The sequence below is a fragment of the Lissotriton helveticus genome, chromosome 4_1 (assembly GCF_964261635.1).
Source record: "Lissotriton helveticus chromosome 4_1, aLisHel1.1, whole genome shotgun sequence".
NCBI classification, from domain to species: Eukaryota; Metazoa; Chordata; class Amphibia; order Caudata; family Salamandridae; genus Lissotriton; species Lissotriton helveticus.
Genome location: NC_136063.1, coordinates 1,137,154,860 through 1,137,171,761, shown reverse-complemented (window position 1 = coordinate 1,137,171,761; position 16,902 = coordinate 1,137,154,860). Strand labels below are relative to the sequence as shown.

Sequence of the window (16,902 nt, the reverse complement as noted above, 5' to 3'; positions counted from 1 at the left end):
TCCAACTCCAAAACTCCAACTCCACCCTCCATCTCCACCCTCCAACTCCAACTCCAACTCCACCCTCTTACTCCAACTCCACCCTCCAACTCCAACTCCACCCTCCAACTCCAGCTCCACCTTCCAACTCCAACTTCACGCTCCAACTCCACCCTCGACCCTCCAACTCCACCCTCCAACTCCACCGTCCAAATCCACCCTTCAATTCCACCCTCCAACTCCACCCTCCAACTCTATCCTCCAACTCCAACTCCACCCTCTAACTCCAACTCCACCCTCCAACTTCACACTTCAACTCCAACTCCACCCTCCAACTCCACCCTCCAACTCCACCCTCCAACTCCAACTCCACCCTCCAACTCCAACTCCACCCTCCAACTTTACCCTCCAACTCAACCCTCCAATTCCAACTCCACCCTCCAACTCTAACTCCACTCCCCAATTCCACCCTTCAACTCCAACTCCACCCTCCAACTCCACCCTCCAACTCCACCCTCCAACTCCAACTCCACCCTCCAACTCTACCCTCCAACTCTACCCTCCCACTCCACTCGCCAACTCCAACTCCACCCTCCAACTGAACCCTTCAACTCCACATTCCAACTCCACCCTCCAACTACAACCTCCAACTCCAACTCCAACCTCCAACTCCAACCTCCAACTCCAACCTCCACCCTCCAACCCACCCTCCACCCTCCAACTCCACCCTTCAACTCCACCCTCCAAATCCAACTCCAGCCTCCATCTCCACGCTCCAACTCCAACCCCACCCTCCAACTCCAATCTTCAACTCCAACTCCACCCTCCAACTCCAACTCCACCCTACAACTCCACCCTCCAACTCCAACTCCACCCTCCAACTCTAACTCCACCCTCCAACTCCGCCCTACAACTCCACCTCCACCCTCCAACTCTACCCTTCAACCTCAACTCCACCCTCTAACTCCACCCTCCAGCTCCAACCCAACCCTCCAGCTCCACCCTCAAATCCTCCGTCCAACTCCAACTCCACCCTCCACCATTCAACTCCACCCTCCATCTCCAACCTCTAACTCTACCTTCCAACTCTAACTCCACCCTCCAACTCCACCCTCCAACTCCACCCTCCAACTCCAACTCCACCCTCCAACTCTAACTTCACCCTCCAACTCCACCCTCCAACTCCAACTCCACCCTCCAACTCCACCATTCACCCTTCAACTCCACCCTCCAATTCCACCCTCCAAATCCAACTCCACCCTCCACCTTCCAACTCCAACTCCACCCTCTAACTCCACCCTCCAACTCCAACTCCACCCTCCAACTCCACCCTCCAACTCCACACTCCAACCTCAACTCCCCAATCCAACTCCACCCTCCAACTCCACCCTCCAACTCCACCCTCCAACTCCAGCTCCACCCTCCACCATTCAACTCCACCCTCCAATTCCATCCTACAACTCCACCCTACAACTCCAAATCTACCCTCCAACTCCACCCTCCAACTCTAACTCCACCCTCCAACTCCACCCTCCAACTCCACCCTCCAACTCCACCCTCCAACTCCAACTCCAACTCCAACTTCACCCTCCAACTCCAACTCCACCTTCCAACTCCAACTCCACCCTCCACTCTTCAACTCCACCCTCCATCTCCACCCTCCAACTCCAATTCCACTTTCTAACTCCACCCTCCAACTCCACCCTCCAACTCCAACTCCATCCTCCAACTCCACCCTTCATCTCCACCCCTCCAACTCCAACTCCACCCTCCAACTCCACCCTCCAACTTCAACCTCCAACTCCACCTCCAACTCCAACTCCACCCTCCACCCTTCAACTCCACCCTCCAACTCCACCCTCCATCTCCACCCTCCAACTCCAAATCCACCCTCCAACTCCACCCTCCAACTCCAACTCCACCCTCCAACTCTAACTCCACCCTCCAACTCCACCCCCCAACTCCACTCTCCAACTCCACCCCCCAACTCCACCCTCCAACTCCACCCTCCTACTTCAACTCTACCCTCGAACTCCACTCTCCAGCTCCAATCTCCCACTCCGCCCTCCAACCTCAATTCCACCCTCCAACTCCAACTCCACCCTCCAACTCCAACTCCACCTTCCAACTCCAACTTCACGCTCCAACTCCACCCTCCACCCTCCAACTCCACCCTTCAACGCCACCGTCCAACTCCACCCTTCAATTCCACCCTCCAACTCCACCCTCCAACTCTATCCTCCAACTCCACCATCTAACTCCAACTCCACCCTCCAACTTCACACTCCAACTCCAATTCCACCCTCCAACTCCACCCTCTAACTCCACCCTCCAACTCCACCCTCCAACTCCACCCTCCAACTACACCCTCCAACTCCACCTCCATCCTCTAACTCCAACTCCACCCTCCAACTCCAACTCCATCCTTAAATTCCACCCTCCAACTCTACCCTCCAACTCCACCCTCCAACTCCAACTCCACCTTCCAACTCCACCCTCCAACTCTACCCTCCAACTCTACCCTCCAACTCCACCCTCCAACTCCAACTCGAACTCCACCCTCCAACTCCACCGACAACTCCAACTCCACACTCCAACTGCACCCTTCAACTCCAACCTTCAACTCCAGCCTCCACCTCCACCCTCCAACTCCACCCTCCAACTCCACCCTCCAACTACACCCTCCAACTCCAACCTCCAACTGCAACCTCCATCCTCCAACCCACCCTCCACACTCCAACTCCACCCTCCAACTCCAACCTCCAACTCCAACCTCCAACTGCAACCTCCATCCTCCAACCCACCCTCCACACTCCAACTCCACCTTCCAACTCCACCCTCCAACTCCAACTCCACGCTCCAACTCAACTCCACCCTCCAACTCCACCCTCCAACTCCACCCTCCAACTCCACCCTCCAACTCCAACTCCACCCTCCAACTCCAACTCCACCCTCCAACTCCACCCTCCAACTACAACTCCACCCTCCATTTCCAACTTCACCCTCCAACTCCACCCTCCAACTCCACCCTCCAACTCCAACTCCACCCTCCAAATCCAACTCCACCATCCACCCTTCAACTCCACCCTCCAATTCCAACCTCCGACTCCAACTCCACCCTCCAACCCTAACTCCACCCTCTAACTTCACCCTCCAACTCCAACTCCACCCTCCAACTCCACACTCCAACCTCAACTCCACAACCCAACTCCACCCTCCAACTCCACCCTCCAACTCCAACTCCACCCTCCACCGTTCAACTCCACCCTCCAACTCCACCCTCCAACTCCAACTCCACCCTCCAACTCCAACTCCAACTCCACCCTCAACTCCAACTCCACCCTCCAACTCCACCCTCCAACTCTACCCCCCAACTCCACCCTCCAACTCAACCCTCCTACTCTAACTCCACCCTCCAACTCCACTCTCCAACTCCACTCTCCATCTCCACCCTCCAACCTCAACTCCACCCTCCATCTCCAACCTCCAACTCCAACTCCACCCTCCAACTCCACCCTCCAACTTCACCCTCCAACTCCACCCTCCAACTCCAACTCCACCCTCCACCATTCAACTCCACCCTCCAACTCCACCCTCCAACTCCAACTCCACCCTCCAATTCCAACACCACCCTTTAACTCCAACTCCACCCTTCAACTCCAAAACTCCAACTCCACCCTCCATCTTCACCCTCCAACTCCAACTCCAACTCCACCCTCTAACTCCAACTCCATCCTCCAACTCCACCCTCCAACTCCAGCTCCACCTTCCAACTCCAACTTCACGCTCCAACTCCACCCTCGACCCTCCAACTCCACCCTCCAACTCCACCCTCTGTTAGAAAGGCGACCCGGGGGAGACAGAAGATGTCTGACTGACCACCCCTAGGTCCACCCCTCCGTCGAGAAGTAGCCGAGCGTTTACCGAGAGGCCTCCTGAATGAGGGTCCTCTCCTAGGATCGTACAGCAGAGTAATCACAACACTACAAACGGACACCACACAGGAGGTCAAGTTCTCAAGCTTTATAAGTAGTAAACGGTTGCTGGTTCTTGGCAGTATGTACAAGCAGATCGAGGGATCTGTAAAGTCTCGTAAAGGGGGGTAAGGTAGCGGGACTGTCTTACTCTGGGCGGACCAAGGGATACCCTACGCACAGCTCTCAATCCTCGAGCTGGGGGGTTCCGAGAGGTTCGAGCCGCGGCGGCGCCAGCAGGCTAACAAGAGGGTTCAGCAAGGTAGGCCGCGGCAGCGCCAGCAGGCTCTCAGATGGTTCAGCAAGGTAGGCCGCTGCAGCGCCAACAGGCTCTCGGATGGTTCAGTAAGGTAGGCCGCGGCAGCGCCAGCAGGCTCTCGGATGGTTCAGCAAGGTAGGCCGTGGCAGCGCCAGCAGGCTCTCAGATAGTTCAGCAAGGTAGGCCGCGGCAGCGCCAGCAGGCTCTCGGATGGTTCAGCAAGGTAGGCCGCGGCAGCGCCAGCAGGCTCTCGGATGGTTCAGCAAGGTAGGCCGCGGCAGCGCCAGCAGGCTCTCTGATGGTCGTCGGGTTACGGATGAGTTCGTCTGGTTTTGGCCGTGACAGCGTCAGCAGGGCTTCCAGTCCAGGATACAACTGAAGACCTGATCCAGGGCTGGCCCAGATATAGGTCTGGAGGTCTTTGAAGTCCGGACCCTCGCGCCTGGGGGTCAGAGGGGCCGGGATGAAGGTGTCCAGACACCCAGCAGGGGGGTGGAGCCAGCGCCCAGGGAGGCCGGAGGGCGATCGATACCAGGCGTCCGGGGACGGCTGGAGGGCCATCGAAACTCCTCTCCCTCCGGGATCTGTCGAGTGGCCACTCGACCACCTGGGTGGATCTTGGTGCCTCGATGTCTGGGCTTCGCTGGGGCCGAGGCTGGGGCCGAGGCCACGTGGTCGTGACGTGGTGGGCCCAAGATGGAGTCGGGCACGGCCTCGTGCTTCGGTCGTGATGGGCCTATGCGGGGGCCAGGCCGATGATGGGGATCCGGGAGGGTAGCTGGATCTGTGGTGTTGGGGCGTGCAGGGTCGGGCAGAAGGGGCCGCCCGAGGTCCAGAGGCGGGTTGATGTCGTCCTGGGCCCGCCATGCGGGAGGGGTAGGACCACGCCATGAGGCCGGGTCCAACACCCTCCAACACCACCGTCCAAATCTACCCTTCAATTCCACCCTCCAACTCCACCCTCCAACTCTATCCTCCAACTACAACTCCACCCTCTAACTCAAACTCCACCCTCCAACTCCACCCTCCAACTCCACCCTCCAACTCCAACTCCACCCTCGAACTCCAACTCCACCCTCCAACTCCACCCTCCAACTCCACCCTCCAACTTTACCCTCCAACTCCACCCTCCAATTCCAACTCCACCCTCCAACTCTAACTCCACCCCCCAATTCCACCCTTCAACTCCAACTCCACCCTCCAACTCCACCCTCCAACTCCAACTCCACCCTCCAACTCCACCCTCCAACTCTACCCTCCAACTCTACCCTCCAACTCCACCCGCCAACTCCAACTCCACCCTCCAACTGCACCCTTCAACTCCACATTCCAACTCCACCCTCCAACTACAACATCCAACTCCAACTCTTCCCTCCAACTCCAACCTCTACCCTCCAACCCACCCTCCACCCTCCAACTCCACCCTTCAACTCCACCCTCCAACTCCAACTCCAGCCTCCAACTCCACGCTCCAACTCCAACTCCACCCTCCAACTCCAATCTTCAACTCCAACTCCACCCTCCAACTCCAACTCCACCCTACAACTCCACCCTCCAACTCCAACTCCACCCTACAACTCTAACTCCACCCTCCAACTCCACCCTACAACTCCACCTCCACCCTCCAACTCTACCCTTCACCCTCTAACTCCACCCTCCAGCTCCAACCCCACCCTCCAACTCCACCCTCAAATCCTCCCTCCAACTCCAACTCCACCCTCCACCATTCAACTCCACCCTCCATCTCCAACCTCTAACTCCACCTTCCAACTCTAACTCCACCCTCAAACTCCATCCTCCAACTCCACCCTCCAACTCCAACTCCACCCTCCAACTCTAACTTCACCCTCCAACTCCACCCTCCAACTCCAACTCTACCCTCCAACTCCACCATCCACCCTTCAACTCCACCCTCCAATTCCACCCTCCAACTCCAACTCCACCCTCCACCTTCCAACTCCAACTCCACCCTCTAACTCCACCCTCCAACTCCAACTCCACCCTCCAACTCCACCCTCCAACTCCACACTCCAACCTCAACTCCCCAATCCAACTCCACCCTCCAACTCCAGCTCCACCCTCCACCATTCAACTCCACCCTCCAATTCCACCCTCCAACTCCACCCTCCAACTCCACCCTCCAACTCCACCCTCCAACTCCACCCTTCAACTCCAACTCCACCCTCCAACTCCAACTTCACCCTCCAACTCCACCTTCCAACTCCAACTTCACCCTCCAACTCCGCCCTCCAACTCCACCCTCCAACTCCATCTCCACCCTCCACTCTTCAACTCCACCCTCCAACTCCACCCTCCAACTCCAACTCCACTTTCCAACTCCACCCTCCAACTCCACCCTCCAACTCCAACTCCATCCTCCAACTCCACCCTCCATCTCCACCCTCCAACTCCAACTCCACCCTCCAACTCCACCCTCCAACTCCAACCTCCAACTCCACCTCCAACTCCAACTCCACCCTCCACCCTTCAACTCCACCCTCCAACTCCACCCTCCATCTCCACCCTCCAACTCCAAATCCACCCTCCAACTCCACCCTCCAACTCCAACTCCACCCTCCAACTCTAACTCCACCCTCCAACTCCACCCCCCAACTCCACTCTCCAACTCCACCCCCAACTCCACCCTCCAACTCCACCCTCCTACTCCAACTCCACCCTCGAACTCCACTCTCCAGCTCCAATCTCCCACTCCGCCCTCCAACCTCAATTCCACCCTCTAACTCCAACTCCACCCTCCAACTCCAACTCCACCTTCCAACTCCAACTTCACGCTCCAACTCCACCCTCCACCCTTCAACTCGACCCTCCAAGGCCACCGTCCAACTCCACCCTTCAATTCCACCCTCCAACTCCACCCTCCAACTCTATCCTCCTACTCCAACTCCACCATCTAACTCCAACTCCACCCTCCAACTCTATCCTCCAACTCCAACTCCACCATCTAACTCCAACTCCACCCTCCAACTTCACACTCCAACTACAATTCCACCCTCCAACTCCACCCTCTAACTCCACCCTCCAACTCCACCCTCCAACTCCACCCTCCAACTCCACCTCCATCCTCTAACTCCAACTCCACCCTCCAACTCCAACTCCACCCTCCAACTCCACCCTCCAACTCCACCCTCCAATTCCAACTCCACCCTCCAACTCCAACTCCACCCCCAACTCCACCCTCTAAGTCCAACTCCACCCTCCAACTCCACCCTCCAACTCTACCCTCCAACTCTACCCTTGAACTCCACCCACCAACTCCAACTCCACCCTCCAACTCCAACTGCACCCTTCAACTCCACCTTCCAACTCCACCCTCTAACTCCACCCTCCAACTCCACCCTCCAACTCCAACTCTACCCTCCAACTCCAACCTCCACCCTCCAACCCACCCTCCAACTCCACCCTTCAACTCCACCCTCCAATTCCAACTCCACCCTCCAACTCCACGCTCCAACTCCAACCCACCTTCCAATTCCAACGTCACCCTTCAACTCCACCCTCCAACTCCAGCTCCACCCTCCAACTCCACCCTCTAACTCCACCCTCCAATTCCACCCTCCAACTCCAACTCCACCCTCCAACTCCACCTCCACCCTCCAACTCCAACTCCACCCTCCAACTCCAACTCCACCCTCCAACTCCACCCTCCAACTCCAACTCCACCCTCCAACTCCAACTCCACCCTCCAACTCCACCCTCCAACTCCAACTCCACCCTCCAACTCCAACTCCACCCTCCAACTCTACCCTCCAACTCCACCCTCCAACTCCACCCTCCAACTCCAGCTCCACCCTCCAACTCCACCCGCCAACTCCAACTCCACCCTCCAACTCCAACTCCACCCTCCAACTACACCCTCCAACTACACCCTCCAACTCCAACTCTACCCTCCAACTCCAACTACACCCTCCAACTCCACCCTCCAACTCTACCCTCCAACTCCACCCTCCAACTCCACCCTCCAACTCTAACTCCAACTCCACCCTCCAACTCCACCCGCCAACTCCAACTCCACCCTCCAACTCCAACTCCACCCTCCAACTACACCCTCCAACTACACCCTCCAACTACACCCTCCAACTCCATCTTTACCCTCCAACTCCAACCTCCACCCTCCAACCCACCCTCCACCCTCTGACTCCACCCTTCAACTCCACCCTCCAACTCCACCCTCCAACTGCACAATCCAACTCCACCCTCCAACTCCATTCTCCAACTCCACCCTCCAACTCCAACTCCACCCTCCAACTCAACCCTCCAACTCCAACTCCACCCTCCAACTCCAGCTCCACCCTCCAACTCCACCCTCCAACTCCAACTCCACCCTCCAACTCTAACTCCACCCTCCAACTCCGCTCTACAACTCCAACTCCATCCTCCAACTCCACCCTACAACTCCAGCCTACAACTCCACCCTACAACTACACCCTCCAACTCCACCCTCCAACTCCACCCTCCAACTCCAACTCCACCCTCCAACTCCAAATCCACCCGCCAACTCAACTCCACCCTCCAACTCCACCCTCCAACTCTAACTCCACCCTCCAACTCCAACTCCACCCTCCAATTCCACACTCCAACTACACCCTCCGACTTCAACTCCACCCTCCAACTCCAACTCCACCCGCAAACTCCACCCTCCGACTCTACCCACTAACTCCACTCTCCAACTCCACCCTCCAACTCCAACTCTACCCGCCAACTCCAACTCCACCCTCCAACTCCAACTGCATCCTTCAACTCCACCCTCCAACTCCACCCTCCGACTCCACCCTCCAACTCCAACTCCACCCTCCAACTCTAACCTCCACCCTCCAACCCACCCTCCACCCTCCAACTCCACCCTCCAATTCCACCCTTCAACTCCACCCTCCAACTCTACCCTCCAACTCCAACTCCACCCTCCAACACCAACTCCACCCTCCAACTCCAACTCTACCCTCCAACTCCAACTCCACCCTCCAACTCCGCCCTCCAACTCCCATTCCACCCTCCAAGTCCACCATCCAACTCCACCCTCCAACTCCACCCTCCAACTCTAACTCCACCCTTCAAACTCCACCCGCCAACTCCAACTCCACCCTCCAACTCCAACTGCACCGTTCAACTCCAGCCTCCAACTCCAGCCTCCAACTCCACCCTCCAACTCCAACTCCACCCTCCAACTCCAACCTCCACCCTCCAACCCACCCGCCACTCTCCAACTCCACCCTCCAACTCCACCCTTCAATTCCACCCTCCAACTCCAACATCACCCTCCAACTCCAACTCTACCCTCCATCTCCAACTCCACCCTCCAACTCCACCCTCCAAATCCACCCTCCAACTCCACCCTCCAACTCCACCCTCCAACTCCACCCTCCATCTCTCAGGAACACTACCACATCCCTCAGGGACACCACCACATCACTCAGGGGCACCACCACATCACTCAGGGGCACCACCACATCACTCAGGGACACCATCACATCATTCAGGGACACCACCACATCACTCAGGAACACCACCACATCATTCAAGGACACCACCACATCACTCGGGGACACCACCACATCACTTAGGGACACCACCACATCTCTCTGGGAATACCACCACATCACTCAGGAACACCACCACATCACTCAGGGACACCACCACATCACTCGGGGACCCCACCACATCACTCAGGGACACCACCACATCACTCAGGGACACCACCACATCACTCTTTGACACCACCACATCACTCTAATACACCGCCACTTCACTCAGCCCAACCACATCATCACTCAGCACCACAACAGCACTGCCCTTGCTTGCTACCAACAAGCATTGCCATAGCCAATAGGACCCTCCAACTCCAACTGCACCCTCCAACTCCAACTCCACCCTCCAATTCCACCCTCCAACTCCAACTCCAACTCCACCCTACAAATCCACCCTCCAACTCCTCCCTCCATCTCCAACTCCACCCTCCAACTCCACCCTCCAACTCCAACTCATTGAACTCTCACAATACGCCTGTCCTCACATCCAGTTCAAAGATATACACACACACACACATAATCTATTACAGGGGCACTGGGTGGCCTGCATTCATAAAATATCACTTTGAGCAACTTGAAAAGCAACCAAAAATATGTTTAAACAATGACGCTGTAGTAGACAGAGAATAGTTGTGTCACAAGCAGGTGATGTTTTAGGGCATTATTCTCATATAGCAAAATGAAGCTGATTCCATGTAACAAAAGCACTTTGGATAGTTAAAAATCATTTACAAGGTTCCATAGGGCCAACATGTTTCATCCCAAGTCTAGACAATTTTCTAGTAGTCACTTATAGAAAGGGAGTGTTACTTGATGAAAATGTGAATCCCCACAGTTTCTGATATAGGCCAATCCTTTTATGAAAACAGTAACTTAAGGTCTGGGTTTTAGGGATGAGAAGTGAGGAATTCTTTTGTACAGCACATTGCAGTGAAGGTGTTTTCTCATTCTATTTGGCGAAATGATATTGAAATATTTTGGTATTTGGGGATTTAGTATAACAACAGCATAGGTGAGAATCAAGTTTTCTTTTCTCCTCTCGCCTCCCCTGAAGTGAACCCTGGATATAGAGATAATGTTCTTTCTCTTATAATCCCGTTTAGACATCAGAAATTATTCATGTTAAAAAATAAGGTCGTAGTTCACAGACCCGTCTTGAATCTCCAGTGTTTATAAAGCATATATTGTATACTGTTTCCTACTATGGGAGGCTATGCCGCTGATCTCCGACTTTCAGAGCTCATGGAATCCTTTGCTCCAAAATTATTGTGACAACTGAAGTTCTTGACTCAACTGATTACTTTTCTCTCTTGATTCCTAGTTAATTGTCTACAGTCTAGTTGAGTGAGCACCATCAACCACATTTGAAATTTGAATTTTACTCAATTCAGGATGTCCAACAATGTGAGTTTTGATTTCATGCCTGTAAGTGTAAATGAGGTATTATGCTTAATTGTCATTATCAGGATTTGAGTTTCTGAAATAGAGATGAGTACTGCTATTTGAGTGAAAATTCACATGTTAAGTCCCGATTCTAAAAGAAGCTGCAGGTGAACAAAGGTAAAACATAAGACATGCAAAGTTTTAAAACAGGTGAGGAAACAATATAGTGTCACCTACTAAAAACAAAGGGAGCGAGAAGAGTTTTTGTAGTGACCTTTGAACTATGTTTTTGTTTGATGACTGAGAAATGATCGGACCTAAATATATGGGAGAAGATTTACAATCCCCATGTGCCGCGGTGCATCTAGTTGCATGAGGCACTTGTGGCCTAGCCTGCTGAGTGATATTTACAAGCACAAGTGAAGTCATTCTGCGTGACTTAACCTGTGCTCGTAAGTATCGCCCCAGTTCATGCAACACTTTGTGTGTTCGGGGCGGGACATGGGTGTTGATATGGGTGTTCCCACGCAACACCCATGTCCACTGATGCATTTCCAGATTTACAAGAAATCGTAAATCTGGAAATGTGTCAGAATGTCAGAAGGTGCCCCTTCCTGCACAAGAACAATCTCCCCATGACGCAGGCATCCTTGCACCACTGTGCAAGGATGCCTGCGCCGGCGCATGGCAGCTGTTTGTGTGCCAGCGCAAGGGGAAGCAGAGAGATGCAACATACTGTTGTAAATATGTTGCATCCCTGTGCTTTGAAACTAACGCAGTGCAGCACAGCAAAATGACTTGCTTCATCGCGCTGCGTTAGTTTCTTTTAGATCTGCCCCGCGGTTTCTTCCCAACTTACAATGTTAGTTTAAAAGTTCAGAAGGATAAGTAGTGAGCAAATTATTGTGCCTACTTTAAAGTTTTCACTTTCATGAAAAGAGTTGTCATTTGAGATGTTCTCAATTTTGTTGACAATCAATTTAGTTTCTTCAAAAAAAAAGTAGGGGTATGATCTCTTTCCCATAGTTGTACAAACATCATGTTTAGAGCTCGCTCCACTACAGGCCTTCAATGTGAAGTGAAAGAGTTACACTTGGTGAAACAATTTACTTCCCCTTCAAGGCAGGAGTGAGATATAGGGCAGCTCACCGAGGAGGCTCATAGAGGGTGAAACAAAACCGAATCAACCCCAGCCCACAAAACTACTCCTGACCCAACCACCAGCCAACAAACCAACCCAACCCACCCCCTCCAGCCGGCAAAAAAAAATCGGACTCACCCTCAGCCTATAAAACTACCCCAACCCCACCAGCCTACTAAACTACAACAAAACAACCCCCAGCCCAAACTACACCCAGCACAAATAAACTCAACACTTCCTGCAAGGTCTTCTTGCTTCTGTCCATAGCAGGCAGCAGTTAGTATGCATATTGCCTTAACCACACATATGCGTTCTTAGGGCATATGTGTGGTTAATGCATGTGCTGTAGATCTAGGGGAGTTGGAAAACTCATGGTTTAGACCACAGTGTTCCGACTGTTCCCCGACCATGGCATTTGAATATAGCAGATTCCCTTCAGTAGTTAGCTACTACATTTCAACGAGAAAATGGCTGAGCGGCACAGGGTGTAACATTGTATATCAATATTTTGAAATGGTGAAATCTGGTTTTAGAGAGAAAGACCAAATGATTCTTTCTGTTTCTCTTGTAGTTCCGCATGCGAGCCCGCCTGAGGGCAGTAATCTGCTGCTGCAGACCAGTCCCTGAGGGAGGTAAGTGGTCGAAAGCAAAACCCCTCATTACCTCATGCCACTAGACATAAATGTACTCTGAGGGGCAGATTTACAAGCCCCTTGACACACCGGTTCATCATTTTTTGTGTTGTACCGGTGGCGCATGGTAACGCTCCATATTTACAAGGACAGGAAAAGCCACCCTGTGTGACTTTGCTTGTCCTTGTAAATATGACACCTTTACACGCAGCACTTTGCATGAAAGGGACTTTCCATGGGTGTTGCTATGGGTGTTGACACGCAGCACCCATGGAACCAGACACATTTTCAGATTCACAAGGAATCATAAATCTGGAAATGAGTGTGAATTCTACGCCTCCCCAGCGGAGGCGTAGGGAGGCGCAACAACGAGAAATGTATTAATTTCTCCTCGTTTTCTTTTCCTCTTTCTATGTGTGCTGCATTTTGCAGCACACATAGAAAGAGGAAATCACCTCTAATGATTGTTTATGTATAGGAAGGGTTCCCTTCCGGCACATCAACAATCATTGAAACAATTCAGTTTTTCAACTTCTATGGGTGCTAATGCAGCACTCATAGAAGTTGAAAAACGGCATTTCAGATTGTTTTTGTGCAGGAAGGGAACCCTTCCTGAACAAAAAGAGCTTTGTGCAGGAAGGGAACCCTTCCTGAACAAAAAGAGCAGAATGAAGACGAGTAAGATGATGGGACGAGGTAAGTACCAACCGAATGGCCTTATGATCAGAACATGGGATTGGCAACCTCTCCTGCACTTTCAATTGAGGATTAGATATGAATATTCCATCTAGGGTGTGTCCATCCTCGTGGGTAGGATGCATAATCAGTTGGTCCGTCAAGACACTGGCCATCAGCTCTAGAAGCGAGATTGTATATTGGTCATTTATATTTTCTAAATGGTAGTTGAAGTCACCTAAGATCGAAAATTCCTGAAAGTCAACACTAGACTCGATGATATGACCTTTTGTCTCTACAAACTTGTTCGTAGCCCCTGGTGGTCTATACAGCAGTATACCGTTAAATATATAGTTTTCACTGATGGTGATTCCAAATGAAAGCAGTACACAATCAGGACCGCTTCCTGAAGTAGAGCTTTTCATCGACAAGGTGTCCTTGATAATAATCGCTATTTCCCCTCCCCGCTTATCCTGTCTGTCATTCCTGATTAATAAGCATCCTTGGGGAATGGCTAATGATAGCTCCGGATCAGATGTTCCATCTGCCCACGTCTCCGTGACAAATGCCATATATATATTGTGAGCTTCCAGCAGCTCGGGGAATTCAATGTTGTGTTTAATTAAAGAGAGTGTATTCAGGAGTAGGCCCTGGAGGGACTTTTGCAAAACTGTTTGCGGGTAAAGGACTTGATGCGAGTTAAAGCTGCATTTTGTTTTGGTGAAGAGGAACTTCATGTCACACAGAGGGCACACCTTAGGCTCTTTCAAAGGATCGAGTTGCGGACAGGAAACCTTCATCTGGGAGTTAAGACTTACAAGGGTATCTCTCTCTTAAACTTGGGCCTAAGATCAGTAGGGAACGGACAGGGGGGGTGGCCTTGGGCCCGATCTAGGCACGGATGGGCGCAGACGGGCTTGCCTTTAGCGTGCCAGCGGCGCGCCCTCTGTGCATCCGCTCTGGCATGCTGCTTAAATAGCCGTGAGTCAGGAGTCTCGCGCACACATCAGTTGTTTCCAACCCAGAAGTACTAGTCAGGCATGTCCGGTCCCTTAGCCCTCCGCAACAAACGGCACAAGCCACGGCAGAACGGGGGCGGGGAGGGAAGATCACAACAGCTACCACCCTGATTAGCAAGCTAAAACAAAGTGCCGGTAAGCATGTGGAGTGAGGTACAAAAACCAATTACGATCCCAGCAGGTGGAGTAAAAGTCTAAAATGAACACAAAGTGTCAATCTCAATGCGGTTTTTAAAAATAGCAGCAGGGCAAAATGATAGGTGACAAGACCTACTGCTGGTGTTCTCGAGTCCGCGCCGGAATGCTGCTTAAATAGCAGTGAGTCAGGCGTCTCGCGCACACATCAGCTGTTCCCAACCCACAAGTGCTAGTCAGGTATGTCCGGTCCTTTAGCCCTCCGCAACAAACGGCAAAAGCCACGGCGGAACGGGTCAGGGACGGAAGATCACAACAGCTGTCACCCTGAGTATCAAGCTAAAACGAAGCGCCTGTAAGTTTTGTGGAATGAGGTACAAAACCAATTATGATCCTAACAGTTGGAGTAAAAGTCTAAAATGAACACAATGTGTCAATCTCAATGTGGCAAGACCTACCGCTGAATTCCAGATATAATCAATCTGTAAGAAAATAACATGAAACATAATTTGCACAAGCACCAATGCATCTTGGACAAGTGTCCTTTCTTTAGTATTTCATGCAAATTTTGCCGCAAGTTAAAAATATCTTGTGACACTTTTTTCTAAACTTCTAAAAAATGTCAAGTAACCTCTGTTTGGGCATTATTTGTACATGTGTCTGTTTCTCTGGGTTGTCATTACAGTTCGACTGATGGAATCTATCCGGCACATGGACATAAATATCCTTATGGCTTTTTTGCATACATCTGCTTCTGCAAATTCAAATGAGAACATCTTGTCATGTTGTAAAATCCTGGAACATCGAAAAAAGGTAACTGTGATTCTCCATTGCTTTACCGGGCATTCTAGGGAATAAGAGGCAATGTGCTTCATTTAAAATGTGGTTGTCTCATGGTATGATATATTATTTATGTGAGAATTTCAGAGTATTATATGATATGGCAGTAGAAGCCTTATCATGGAATACAGTCACAAAAACTGTCTTGGGTCCAGTGAAGCTTGTTTGTATCACCTTTGTTCAACCCTGGGTATCTGGGGCTTCGAGCAGCAAAGCTAGACAAAGGAACTTAGTGTAAATCATTTAAGAGCACCAAACAATGGAATAAGAAAGTCACACAAGAGATACAACAATACTTTATGAAAATAGAACCTTTTTTTTATACATTTTTAGAATCCATGTTCATCAAATTTCATTGGAGGTTCCAGAGATATGTATTTTGAAAACAATAAAAAAAACTTTCAATACAACCACAAAACAGAACTGGTCAACAAAAGTTTGTAATTTTTTTTAATGTTTAAAACAGTTAGTTTGTCAACTTCAGCCTGACTTAAGGTCACTTTGGGCAATGACCTGGCCACCAGACCCTTTTTCAGTTCAGTTCCAGCCTTTAGAAAACAACCACCATATAGAACAATGAAGTGGTTTCTATGCTGGGGATGCAGGCAGAAAAGATGTTCAAATATCATCCTGGAGCTGTGCAGTCGACAAGGGTGAGCTGTGGGTGATTCCTTGGTGCATGGGTCAGGTGGGGGAACTTTGGCCACTGCATGTGAGGTCCCATGGCATTCTCTTTGTGACAGTCGAAGGCAAGCAGCGGCTGGGCTACTGTGCTCCCGACACATCAATCACTGCTAATATCCTTGGTAGAGGCTAGTGTCCCTCTAAGGCAAGAAATCCTTTGATAGCAGTCCTGGGTCCAGCAGACTCGAGTGCAACTTTTGGCTACATCGGAGATGTCTCTAGGAGCACCCAACAGCAGTCAGTGGTGATTCCTCTGAAGAGGATACTGCTTTGCCGGTTTCGGCTTTCTCAACTTTGGTATCCATGGTGCTGTTCCAGGGGGCCAACCAACTAACCCTTGGAGTCACTGCTTCAATCTGGCTCTGGGATCAAAGTTTTCCCAAGCCGGGAGCCGCAGGCACAGTGCAAATTTTACTAGTCCAAAGTGCAGCAGGTGCAGTCCTTCCAACAGTGAATCCTCTCTTTGTGCTATTCCAAGGGCAGGAGGACAGTCTTTGTTGAGTTATTTTTCCAAATCCAATGTGTACTGAGGTTTAGCATGCCAGGGTTGCCTATTTTATCCTGGGAAAGTGCCTGGGGGGACAACGTGGTCACTATTCAATGGGCTTGTAGGCCCACTCCTTTTTTGCGACAAAGTT

The 16,902-nt window shown here is 51.8% G+C and overlaps 1 protein-coding gene across 1 annotated transcript in view; it reads left to right on the top strand.

Moving 5' to 3' along the window:
• Positions 1–16,902, top strand: part of LOC144827452 (uncharacterized) — an 85,968-nt gene that overhangs the window by 11,923 nt on the left and 57,143 nt on the right. The window contains exons 2-4 of the mRNA XM_078685758.1: positions 11,077–11,159; positions 12,851–12,911; positions 15,426–15,553. Coding sequence (XP_078541884.1) covers positions 11,148–11,159; positions 12,851–12,911; positions 15,426–15,553 — 201 coding nt within the window. The 5' untranslated portion in view covers positions 11,077–11,147. The remainder of the gene's footprint in view (positions 1–11,076; positions 11,160–12,850; positions 12,912–15,425; positions 15,554–16,902) is intronic.